Source organism: Lampetra planeri, chromosome 60 (assembly GCF_965212315.1).
Source record: "Lampetra planeri chromosome 60, kcLamPlan1.2.h2, whole genome shotgun sequence".
NCBI classification, from domain to species: Eukaryota; Metazoa; Chordata; class Hyperoartia; order Petromyzontiformes; family Petromyzontidae; genus Lampetra; species Lampetra planeri.
This window is the reverse complement of record NC_136166.1, coordinates 103,314-116,124: the sequence shown is the minus strand read 5'-3', so window position 1 is coordinate 116,124 and position 12,811 is coordinate 103,314. Positions and strand designations below refer to the sequence as shown.

Below are 12,811 nucleotides of genomic sequence, written 5' to 3'. Positions count from 1 at the left end.
GGGTGAAGATCGTGTACGACTTTTCGGTGTACCTCCGCGCCCAAAACAACCTGATCATCAAGATGAAGGTCAAGTGCCCCAGGAAGGCTAACCGATGGGCCAATCTCGGGAATGTGCTCAAGTTCTACAAGCAGTACCGCCGAGCATTGATCGAGTACACTACTGAGAACAACCCCGCGAAGCTGCCCACCGCCGATTGGTGGGTTCTTACCTACGCGCTCGCGCCCGCCATCGACGCCATCAACGTCACTATCGTCCAGCTCCAGAGCCAGTCGCTGCTCATCGCGCAGCAGGAGGAGCATATTCAGTCGCTTATCGGGTCGCTCACCGTTTTGTTCAGTGTTGAGGTTGTTGATGGCGTCAACAATCATGATGAGGCGTACGTGTCGTATCATGATCAGTCGATGCGCATCGCGTCTGCCGCGATCATTGCCCACATTGAGGACCAGGGATCGTTTGCGCAGGAGAGCTACGAGGGTCTCAATGAGGTCGACAAGACAAGGATCGTCAAGGAGATCTCGATATATGCGATGACGCTGATCGCGGGTCTCAACGACGTCAAAGCAGAGCGTAACGACGCCAATCGAGCTCTCGACCAGGATGCGGCGCCCGTGATGCCCGCTCAGCTCGTGAAGATGCGTCCTGGTGTGTTCGTGAAGGACGTGCTGGCAGTGCGTCGCGTGCATGTTACGAAATTCTGGTCAGCTGTGAAGGTCGACATGGTCGAGGAGGAGCATCGCCAACTGGTCAAGCTCTACAAGGAGGACACGATCATTCACGACGCCATCAACAAGCACACCAACACGACGACATTCAACGATGCGTGGGATGTGCTGCCGAGTGGTTTCGACAACCTCCGCGCTTTCAGCGGCGGGTTGGCATCGGTGCTCGCCAACACGACGGCGGTCGAGTCGGACTTCTCGATACTCAAGTGGGAACTCGACGAGTTCCGCAGTTCTATGATGCATCTGTCCCTTGAGGGTATCTTCCAGACAAAGCAGCGTCGCCTCCTGGTGTCGTTGCTTCGTTAGCGAGCGTAAATCAATGAAACAATGGGGCTCTATAGATGATCTACATTTATTCTACAAACTAATCCTGGCGGTGTCTACAAACTAAGCTAGTCTGTATAGTTTGTAGATATGCACAGTTTTAGGAGGCCTGGTGTATCGCCTCCGTCGCGACGTGCTGTTTGTGGCGGGGGGACGATCGCGACGCTCGTACGTAGTAAAACCTAAAACGGCAGCGACCACGTGACCGGAGGTTTGTTTTGGGTTGGATCGCGCAGACGTACGAATGCCTCGTGAAACACCGCCACCACCCGCCACGGCCAATTAGTAAGGTTTGTCACGTGAACACAACGTGGCAATTTGTTTAGAGTTCAGCACGCACACCGCTCGTGTGTTGGGAGAGTAAATACCGTGTTGACATTTTCGCCGCTCCGTACAACAGCAGCGGCAGCAGCAACAGCAGCAGCAGCAGGCGGCAGCCAGAGTTGCGGAGAAATCCCTCCCCCTCCTGTTTGAGTGGAAACAAATCCCGGCTTGCTGTACAACAGACCGTGATCTCGAGGAACAGCGCTGTGTGTGTGCGCCCATTCGCCTTTTTGAGCGACGCGAAGTATATTTGACGAGAAAGAGAGACAGAAAAAACTACAAATTTCGGATTTTATTATTTAGACTTTTTGTAAACTCGCAACGTGTTCACCAACCCCCCCCTTCGTCGCGTGCCGACTTCCGCAGATGCACACACGGCCAGAGCTGGAGCCGTGACGTTTAGTTGGAGGGCGCTGCAATTTAACGCGTACTTTCGGTAATATTCACACGGTAATATTCACACGGTAATGTTGGCCGTGTAACCTACGCTTCCAAGATGTAGCAAATGTTCACTTTAGATTTATTGTTCCCCCCCCCCCCCCCCCTCGGCTAGAGGCGACTGTAGAGGTGGGTAGGCGGGGAGGGTAACGCTCGCTCGGATTTTAACAGAAAATTAGAACGGCGTTTGTTCATGCGTCATTTAGTTAGGTTTTAACCAGAGGGGATCCTGGGTAACGTTTGGGCATTGTCCAAAGGTTAACGGAGGTATTCGTCCGTTAATTGATAGCTCAACGAAGTGGCTGATCATCATCACGTGGAAATGTGTCGCGGGCAAATAGTCTGAACGCGCCACGTCGATTCTAAATGTGGAGGCAAAAACCGGAGGTGGACCCGGATAAATATTCACGCGACCACCGGGAGAGAGAGACACGCAAACTCCAAATATGCAGCAGGCGTCAGGGTCGTGGTCGAACCTACGACCTCCTGTAGACCAGGCGAGGTAGTTAACATCTCACCACGGGGAGAGAGAGACACGCAAACTCCAAATATACAGCAGGTGTCAGGGTGGGGATCGAACCTACGACCTCCTGTAGACCAGGCGAGGTAGTCAACATCTCACCACTGCAGAGTTTAGATTTCCCTGTCGCACAACCACTCGCTGGGACGTGGACAAAGCGGCCGCGTGAGCGTGGAGGCGGCTACCCGAGTCCCGATTGTCGAAGCGCCGCAACCTCTTACTCCGCCTGCGAGTTTCGTTCCGTGCCGTCTCTGCGCGTTACACCGCGAGCAGTCCTATGCAACTTTGTTGCTTCGGTGGAGTTTTGAGCTGCGCTTGCTGCCGCTTCCAACGCACGCCGTTCCCTTCACTCTTCTGGCTTCGGCTCGGTGATCGGTTTTGACGCCCTTTGACATTTTTTGCTCCCGACCATTTGGCCAGCGGAGCTCGCCGACACACGAGGGTAAATCCGAGTTGGAGTTCTGCGTCACGGGAGGACCGCGGCTCTTTGGTGAGCCACGCCCAGCTGAGACCGCCAGGGATATCGGCCGAATCGATCTTCTTCTGTTTTGAGCGACGTGACAAAAAACATTTTCACGTGATTTTTGGCCGCGCGTTTTGAGAGTAAGGAATTGGATCGCCGTGCAGTGCTCCCTCGATACTCGCGGAGGATGATGCTCTTCCCGGAAATGCTCGTGAGTAGGACATTTCTGCGGGTAACGATGTTGGCTTTGCGAATATCCTGCGCGGCTAAGTCTGCAGATGCGTCTAAATCTTCGAGAAATTCTCTCTCGCCACGATCTCTCTCCATCTCGTGTCGAGTCTCGGATGCGATTCCCGGATAGCCGAAATCGTGGGGGGCCATGGCAAGTTGGTGAGTAACGAGTTGGGGGTCCTGTTAGGAGGGGAGCCATCGCAGCGTCGTCCTCAATCCCGGCGCACACCGCTCATCGCTTTTGCAGCGGCGGCAGTGGTAGCGGTGCCTGCCCTCGCCTCGACCACCTGGTCCACGGAGCTCGCTCTGAACGCGCGTGGTATTGAGGTGTGTGTGTGCAACGAAAACTTCAAAAAATACTACTCTTGTGGGGGAAAACGCAACTTTTATAAAGAGTGCTGTGCGCTTAAAAAAAAAATAGCAGCGGGTCAGTTTTGTTCATGTGTACTGAAGGTGGTTGGCTTTTATTTTAGCGGGTGAAGCCCACTCGGCTACTGGCTTTTTTTTTCCCAGAGGCGACCTGGCCACGTGTGATGGAAAGTCCAAGTGACTTGCATCATCATCATCACACGTGGGGATTGATAGCAGCAGCCAAATAATATAGATGCAGGTTTCTAAATGTGGAGGGGAGGCAAAACCGGAGGAACCCGGAGATTACTCTACGGGAACATGCTGCAGACTCCACTCACTGACACTACCAACACTCTCACACCCACTCACTACCAACACACTCACTAACAACACTTTCACTCACTCTCACCCTGCCACTCACTCACCCAGCCACTCACTCTCACCCAGCCACTCACGCAGCCACTCACTCACCCAGCCACTCACTCTCACCCAGCCACTCACGCAGCCACTCACTCACCCAGCCACTCACCCACCCAGCCACTCACCCACCCAGCCATTCACTCTCACCCAGCCACTCACCCAGCCACTCACTCACCCAGCCACTCACTCACCCAGCCACTCACCCAGCCACTCACTCTCACCCTGCCACTCACCTAGCCACTCACCCAGCCACTTACTCACCCTGCCACTCTCTCACACAGCCACTCACTCACCCTGCCACTCACTCACCCAGTCACTCACTCACCCAGCCACTCACTCACCCAGCCACTCACCCAGCCAGCCACTCACTCACCCAGCCACTCACCCAGCCAGCCACTCACTCACCCAGCCACTCACCCACCCAGCCGCTCACTCACCCAGCCACTCACCCACCCAGCCACTCACCCAGCCAGCCACTCACTCACCCAGCCACTCACCCACCCAGCCGCTCACTCACCCAGCCGCTCACCCACCCAGTCACTCACCCAGCCACTCACTCACCCACCCACCCACTCACCCAGTCACCCACCCACCCAGCCACTCACCCATCCAGCCATTCACTCTCACCCACCCAGCCATTCACTCTCACCCAGCCACTCACCCACCCAGCCGCTCACTCACCCAGCCACTCACCCACCCAGCCACTCACCCAGCCAGCCACTCACTCACCCAGCCACTCACTCACCCAGCCACTCACTCACCCAGCCACTCACTCACCCAGCCACTCACTCACCCAGCCACTCACTCACCCAGCCACTCAGCCAGCCACTCACTCACTCACCCAGCCACTCACCCACCCAGCCATTCACTCTCACCCAGCCACTCACTCACCCAGCCACTCACTCACCCAGCCACTCACTCACCCAGCCACTCACTCACCCAGCCACTCACTCACCCAGCCACTCACCCAGCCACTCACTCACCCAGCCACTCACCCACCCAGCCATTCACTCTCAGCCAGCCACTCACTCACCCAGCAACTCACTCACCCAGCCACTCACCCAGCCACTCACCCACCCAGCCATTCACTCTCACCCAGCCACTCACTCACCCAGCCACTCACTCACCCAGCCACTCACCCACCCAGCCATTCACTCTCACCCAGCCACTCACTCACCCAGCCACTCACTCACCCAGCCACTCACCCAGCCACTCACTCACCCAGCCACTCTCACCCTGCCACTGAAGAAGACAGCGAGGGCCGGCGTTCCGAGCGCAGAGTCGTCGCCCGCCTACACAACAAACCGTTCCACCGGCGGGAAAGGGTTTTTTTGTTGCGCCCCCTGCAGCTCTCGTTACCGAGTTCCCCTACACGTGCAGTAGCAATATCCACACTAACTAGCCCAAGTAGCCCACCCACACTCCACCTTTGCGTCCGATAGATCGCGCCGTGGGCACGGGGAGTCATTCGGAGGCGGGGGGGGGCGGGTGCTTTTAGAATCTCCGGCGATGTCTGTGGCCTGGACTTTTTAACAATTTCTTATTATTACAGACCCCTTGTCTGCGACACGGCGTGTGTGTGTGTGTACATAGTGTTCAAATGAAAAAAAAATACCGCGTAACATCATTTGCAACATTTAATCCATGGAAAAGGAAGAAAAGTCGGAGGAGAATATATGCCTTAACCGTGTGCTTTTTATATACCTGTGATTATTCATTATCATGAATAAAGTACTTTGTCATAATATGACTCGAACGTTATGCATTTGTACGCTTTATTGAAACGCACTTGTTAACATCCGGGTAAACGTGCGGAGGAGATTCGCCGGACATCCCCGGTGTGGCAGGGACCTCCTGGAAACAATGTCTTGAGACTCTGTGCAACTCCTGGGGAAACACGTGGCATTTGCCAGACGTGGTGTGGATTTATTCAATTAAATTAAACTACATCATAAGACCTCCTTTGCCAGTACCAAAATAGAATAGGTTTTCCCATTTTTTCTGGAAACAAAACAGCTGTGTTAAGTTGTTAACACACCAAACTTTAACCTTTTACAAGGAATCCTGTCTGCATGAACTGGCAAAGTAGGTCCCATGATGTAGTTGCTCACCCCCAGCCCTCATTACTCTGATAGTGCGTTGTCTTTGTGCGGTACGCCTTTGGGCATCCTCTGGTCTCGCACCGTTTGAGACGAGGCTCAAAAGAAAGCTGTCTCTGGTGTGGACAAATCAGCTTCAAAGTCGATGCATTTATTATCAGTGTGGTTTTCGTTTGCATTCTGAGCACAAGTATTGTGGTTAATGCACACGTGATACCCTGTAAAAGGTTTCAGTTTGGTGTTTTAACATCTTAACACATTTAAATTTTGATTTAAAGCTTTCGTGACTGCAGGGATTCATTCTTGGTTCTTTCGGAAAAGTCACGTAGAAGGGAAATAATAAAATAATAAAAATATTAAACAATAAAAATTCTCACGACGTTTCGACTGCAACACAAGCAATCATCATCAGGTGTGAAATCCACAAATTTTCTTGCTGTGAATTTCACACCTGATGATGATTGCTCGTGTTGCAGTCGAAACGTGAGAATTTGTATTATTTTATATTTTTATTATTTTATTGTTTCCCTTCTACGTGACTTTACCGAAAGAACCAAGAATATAAACTATTTGTTATTTTTACCAGATAAGGTCCACTAAGCCATTAAGCTCTTTCGGAAGCGACCTGGCCACAATTGATAGCTCAACAAAGTGGCTCATCATCACGTGGGCATTCATCGCAGCCAAACACTCTAAACGCGTGATGTTGAGAGACACGCAAACTCCAACAAGAAAATTTGTGGATTTCACACCTGATGAAGATTGCTTGTGTTGCAGTCGAAACGTGAGAATTTTTATTGTTTTATATTTTTATTATTTTATAATTTCCCTTCTACGTGACTTTACCGAAAGAACCAAGAATATATATCTTAACACAGTTTTTTGTTGGCAGAAAAAAATGGGAAAACCTATTCTCATGAACTAAACTACGTTTATATTTGAGCAGTTAAGGCTCCACTGAGCTACACAGCTCTTTCAGAAGCCTCCTGGCCACGGATGATACCTCGACGAAAGTGGCTGATCACGTGGAAATGTATCGCGTCCAAATTCTCTTAATCGCATGATGTCGATTCTAAATGTGGAGGGGAAAATCTGAGAGATCCACGCGACCCAGGGGAGAGAGACACGCAAACTCCAAATGTACAACAGACGTCAGGATCGGTATCGAACCCACGACCTCCTGCATACCAGGCGAGGTAGTTAACATCTCCCAGCCACCGTGGTGGATTTATTCCTAGCACGGCGGCGGCTCATGCCCGGGGTTGGCGGATCACGCCGAGATGGAGCCCCGTTAAGGAGCGAGGCACCCACCAACAGTGTGGTGCCTACCACGAGGTAAGGTGGGTGGCCAACACCACGCCTGGCCCTGGCGATGTTGTTACCACACCACACCAGGTACTCCTTTGAGGCCGAGTCGACCTAGGGGGGGGGACGCCCAGCACCGGTTTGGATAGTCGGTGGCCGTGAACGGGGGGAGCACATCGACCCAAGCCGCGGTGGCTGCTCCGGTCCACTGGACACGGGACCCCTTCGGACACGTGACCTGAAACGACTCCACAGAACAGAGAGAAAAACTAAAATATTGGAAAGGTTTTTTTTTTTCTTTTCAGAAGACAGATGCGTAACCGCACTGCCAGGGGGCTTTGGAATAATAAAAACCCCACAAAACTACCCCCCCCCCCCCCCCATGGTTGTAGGAGCGGTCCTGGAGGCGACTCGGGAGAGGTGGTGGCTCCTGGTTTAAACACATTGTCCTGCGGAGGGAGCTGGTAGGAACGTTGGGTCGCTCTGTCAATGGCCAGGGTCAACGGCGGCGTGGTGTATTCCGCAAATATGCCCGACTGTGAGGGCGGGCACAAGCCGGCTTGAGTAGGTTAAACGTTGAGTTTTATAAGGGCACCACGGGGTGACCAGCCCCTCCCCACCCAGCCCCAGCCCTCCCACCCCCCACCCAGCCCTCCCCACCCTCTCCACCCAGCCCCTCCCCACCCTCCCCTCTCCACCCAGCCCCTCCCCACCCAGCCCCTCCCTGCACGACGGACACAATAATCCCCTGTGGGCTGGTGTAACCAGGAGGTTCCTACCAGTAAGAGTTCATGAGCCAGAACAGAAGTGCTGCTCGCGACGAGTGGTGGCAGCAGCGTCTTGGGTGATGGTCACTTCTTAGCGCCCTGAGAACGATTGTTTCAGGGTGCTTTATACGTGTAAATTATTATTCATTATTATTACATAACTGTGTTGGGCGGCTGCTATACATTTCTACATTAATGACAAGCACATTCGTTGAACTATTATTTGCGGCCAGGTCGCTTCTGAAAAATAACTTAACAGCTCGGTAGCCGTTACCTGGTGAAGTAAGATTGTTTAGTTTTATATTCTTGGTTCTTTGGACTCCTGCCGTGAGTGAGTGGCTGGGTGAGTGAGTGGCTGGGTGAGTGAGTGGCTGGGTGAGTGAGTGGCTGAGTGAGTGAGTGGCTGGGTGAGTGAGTGGCTGGGTGGGTGAGTGGCTGGGTGAGTGAGTGGCTGAGTGAGTGAGTGGCTGAGTGAGTGAGTGGCTGTGTGAGTGAGTGGCTGGGTGAGTGAGTGGCTGAGTGAGTGAGTGGCTGAGTGAGTGAGTGGCTGGGTGAGTGAGTGGCTGGGTGAGTGAGTGGCTGGGTGAGTGAGTGGCTGAGTGAGTGAGTGGCTGGGTGAGTGAGTGGCTGGGTGAGTGAGTGGCTGGGTGAGTGAGTGGCTGAGTGAGTGAGTGGCTGGGTGAGTGAGTGGCTGGGTGAGTGAGTGGCTGAGTGAGTGGCTGGGTGAGTGGCTGGACGAGTGAGTGGCTGGACGAGTGAGTGGCTGGACGAGTGAGTGGCTGGACGAGTGAGTGGCTGGGTGAGCGAGTGGCTGGGCGAGCGAGTGGCTGGGCGAGCGAGTGGCTGGGCGGGCGAGTGGCTGGGTGGGCGGCTGGCGTGATGAGTTCCAACATCTCACCTGTTGCACACCCCCCTTCCGACAAACAAGCCGGAATCACGACTCAAGGTAAGTGAAAAACAATTTATTTTCATGTTATTTTATTCTAAGTTTTATTTACAGCATTTATTACAGTATTACGTGCAAATGTACAATATTTATTCTTATTCATGAGTTCAACAATAGCCCCCCCTCCCTTTTTAAACCATAACAAAATATTACAACACTGAGCGCTTTTCTAATTACATTTTGAGTTCCGAGATACGAAAAAATCGACTTACGAACGGTCCCCGTTGGGGGGAGGGTGACGTCACTCCGTTCGTAAGTCGAGGACCGTCCGCAGTCAACGCCAGGGCCGAGACGGAAACGTGCGCGATTGGCGGCCATCTTTGTAAGGGACGACTCCATTGAATCCTTGGGCCACGTGCGTGGTGGGGGGTGCGGGTGGGGGAGCGGTGGTGCAGCGGTTTGCGCGCTGCGTTCCTGAACCTGGCGAGCCGAGTTTGTTCCCGCTCACGGCCAACACCGAGTGACGATTATCTGAACCGCTCCTGGGTCTTCCCTAGGTCGACTCAGCCTCAAATGAGTATCTCATGTGGTGTGTAAAAACATCGCCACTAGGGAGACAAAGGCGGTCGGGCGTGGTGCTGGCCACCCACCCCCTCGTGTGTCGTTCCGCCTTCATAGGTCCTCGCTAACAGCACTTGCCCCTACAGCCTGTTAAGGCTATACGGGAGGAGGTCTTTGTCTGTGTCATTACCCTACGTAAGATGGCCGCCTGATTACTCCGTCGCGTTTCGCGTGACGTCACCCCCCTTTCCACAGTGCCGCTCACGAGCCGCAAGGTGACACGCGCGGGGCCTGTGGAGTTCGTGTCGTTTCGTTCCTTTTCATCGTTCGCGAACGATTAAAATAAAAACGCTCCTCGTCTCGTTTACCCCCCTGTCCCTTGTGTGGACAGGATCGACATGATGGTGGAGGGAGCGCCACAGGCCGACCCTGAGCTGCAGCGGTTCATCGAGAGCGAGACGCAGCGGCAGCGCTTCCAGCAAGTGGTGCACAGCGTGACGGACATGTGCTGGGTGAGACTCGTTCATTCGGTCGTTCACTCGATCGTTCATTCAGTCATTCACTCGGTCATTCATTCACTCGGTCGTTCACTGGGTCGTTCACGTAGTCGTTCACTTACTCGTTCACTCAGTCGTTCACTCGGTCATTCATTCACTCGGTCATTCACTCAGTCGTTCACTTAGTCGTTCACTCAGTCGTTCATTCAGTCGTTCACTCGGTCATTCATTCACTTAGTCATTCGCTCGTTCATTCACTCAGTCATTCACTCGGTCATTCACTCGAGACGCAGCGGCAGCGCTTCCAGCAAGTGGTGCACAGCGTGACGGACACGTGCGCTGCGTGAGCCTCCCACATTCAATCACTTATTCCTTCACTCATTCACTCGCCTTATTCGTTCACCCATTCGCTCGTTCGCGGCTGGACGCAGAGCCGTCGTTGCCAGCAAGTGGGGCGTGCAAGGCCGCAAGGTCACAAGGTCACGGTGCCAGGGCACGTGCGCGCAAAGAAGCCCCCAACATGTCTGTCTTGTTACATCGTGAAGGGACCGTCGGCTGAGCAACTGCGCTGCTCGTTCATTCGTGGAATGAGACCGTCGTAAACATCCACGTGTGGTCACTGATGAATGAAGAACCTTTTCCGAATGTATGTTGAACTTCTCTCACACCGTATGTAGCCAGCCGTGCGAAGTGGGGAGGTGCAGTGTTGAGTCTATGGTGCAGTGTTGAGTCTATGGGCAGTGTTCATTCTGGGCAGTGTTGAGTCTGTGGGCAGTGTTGAGTCTATGGGCAGTGTTGAGTCTGTGGGCAGTGTTGGAGTTTGCGTGTGTCTCTCGCTGTGATTTTTCTCCGGGTCCTCCGGTTTTTCCCTCCACATTTTAGGATCAACGTCACGCGTTTAGAGCATTTGGCTGCTGCGATGAACACCCACACTTCGTTGAGCTATCACTTGTCATAGCCAGGTGGCTTCTGAGCCAAGTACCTCGGTGAGTTTCTGCAAATTAAATAGTGTACGGCGGCGGGAACCTTTTTGTCTGTGCGTGCGTGTGTGTGTGTGCGCGTGTGTGTGCGCGTGTGTGCGTGCGTGTGTGTGCGCGTGTGTGCGTGTGTGTGTGTGTGTGCGTGTGTGTGCGTGTGCAGGAGAAATGCATGGACAAGCCCGGACCCAAGCTGGACAGCCGCACAGAGGTGTGCCTCGTGAACTGCGTGGGAAGATTCATCGACACGAGCAAGTTCGTGCTCAACCGTCTGGAGCAGAACAGCAAGGGGCGGCTGGGCATGGGCGAGTGAAGAGGATCCGATGCTCCGTGCGCGTGCGTGTGTGCGTGTGTGCGTGCGTGTGTGTGCGTGCGTGCGTGTGTGTGCGTGCGTGCGTGTGCACACTCAAGTCACAGCATGCACGTGGGACACGCACGTGGATGCATGCACAGTCACACGTACACACGCACAGGCCGTCCTTGTGATGGGCACGCACGCACAGGCGCTGCATGCTAGCGATCGTACGCATGCAGCGTACGCACGTATGCACGTAGACACGCGCGCACACACGCACACAGCCGTCATGTCTCACTAAGTGGGGGTGACATCACCAGTGCAGCAGTTGTGTCAGGCTAGGTGCACTTTGAGGCCATGTGTACTGTCAAAGGCGCCCGATACAAATACTCGCACGCTCATACGACACTGGTACAGATTCACTCGCTCGCCCGTGCACATGTACAATGCGCCAGAATCCATCGTTGTACTGTATACTATGCTCCCCGTCAGCTGACAAGACCACTGGGATTATATAAGCAGAGGAGAGTGCGGCTGTACAATCATCACGCCTTCGCTCTCATTCCCCCACCACCTTCACCGCACTGAGCAGCTCGGTGAAGTCCGGTCAAACAACCACAACGGTCCCCTCCCCTCCCCACGCCCCTTACGGCTTTGGCGGAGGCCCGGCATCCAGAGAGTGGGCCCACGAATCGAGGCCGCGGGTGAACTTGCGTAACCGCCCGCAAATGGCGCTGCCGTCTTCACGGTTTGTGGGCTCCCCTCGTTTCGGCGCAGAGAGCGACGTCATACCGAAAACCCCGTGGCGTGCCGCCGTGGAGACGGCCATTGTCGACCACGCGGTCCGTCCACGGCCGGCGGACGAAGGCCTTGCGCTGAAACGTCGGCTGCCGCATGCGGAGCCCAATTTTGATCGCCCGATTGATTATTAAAATGGTTTTCCGCTAAATATCTCGCCGCATGACATTTTCTACAGTCTTTCGGTCTGCGAGCCCCGAGCAGACGTTCATCTCGGTTGGTTACGGTACGGTGAGACCCATGTGTCGGAGCTAGGCCTCGGCAAGGTAGGGTAATTTACCCTTTTTACCGGGTTAAAGGGTAAATTGTCGACATGCCAAGGGCTAAGGTAAAGGGTAGGGTAAATGTAGCGTGAAGTATTATCCGGTGAACACGTTGTTTACCGCTCGCTAGAAGCTCCGTGGCGCAGTCCGTGGCCTCCATTTAAAATTGGAATCATCTGGAGTATTCTATATGAGTAAAGCGCTCTACCTCGCATTTAACTGTTATACACCTTTTTCATGTGTAGTAGTACCCCAGTAATTACCCTGTAATCAGGTAATTTGTATGGGGTAATGGTAAAGGGTAGGGTAAAGGTAGGCTCGTTGCTTTTTGACCTGTTACCTTACCTTGCTAATGGTGAAAGCTAAGGGTAGAACGATTGTATTGTGGTAAAGTAAAAGGTAGGGTAAAGGTAGGCTCGTATTTACCTTGCCTTGCCGAGGCCTCGTCGAAGTGGCTTGCAGCGAGTTTTTTTTTTAATTTTTGAATGAAAGACACGAGCCGCTTGTTTTATTCGATCGCGTCATCGCTTTTGACGTCAGGGTCACGTGACTATGACGGAAAGCCAT

At 53.6% G+C, this 12,811-nt stretch overlaps 1 protein-coding gene across 1 annotated transcript; it reads left to right on the top strand.

Annotated features, from left to right (window-relative positions):
- The first annotated feature begins 9,599 nt into the window (after positions 1-9,599).
- On the top strand, positions 9,600-12,132 carry LOC144736252 (mitochondrial import inner membrane translocase subunit Tim8 A-like). The gene is given in 4 exon segments (XM_078618874.1): positions 9,600-9,661; positions 9,663-9,689; positions 9,806-9,926; positions 11,052-12,132. Coding segments are annotated over 4 exon segments (345 nt in total). The 5' UTR covers positions 9,600-9,614; the 3' UTR covers positions 11,202-12,132.
- The last annotated feature ends 679 nt before the right edge of the window (positions 12,133-12,811 follow it).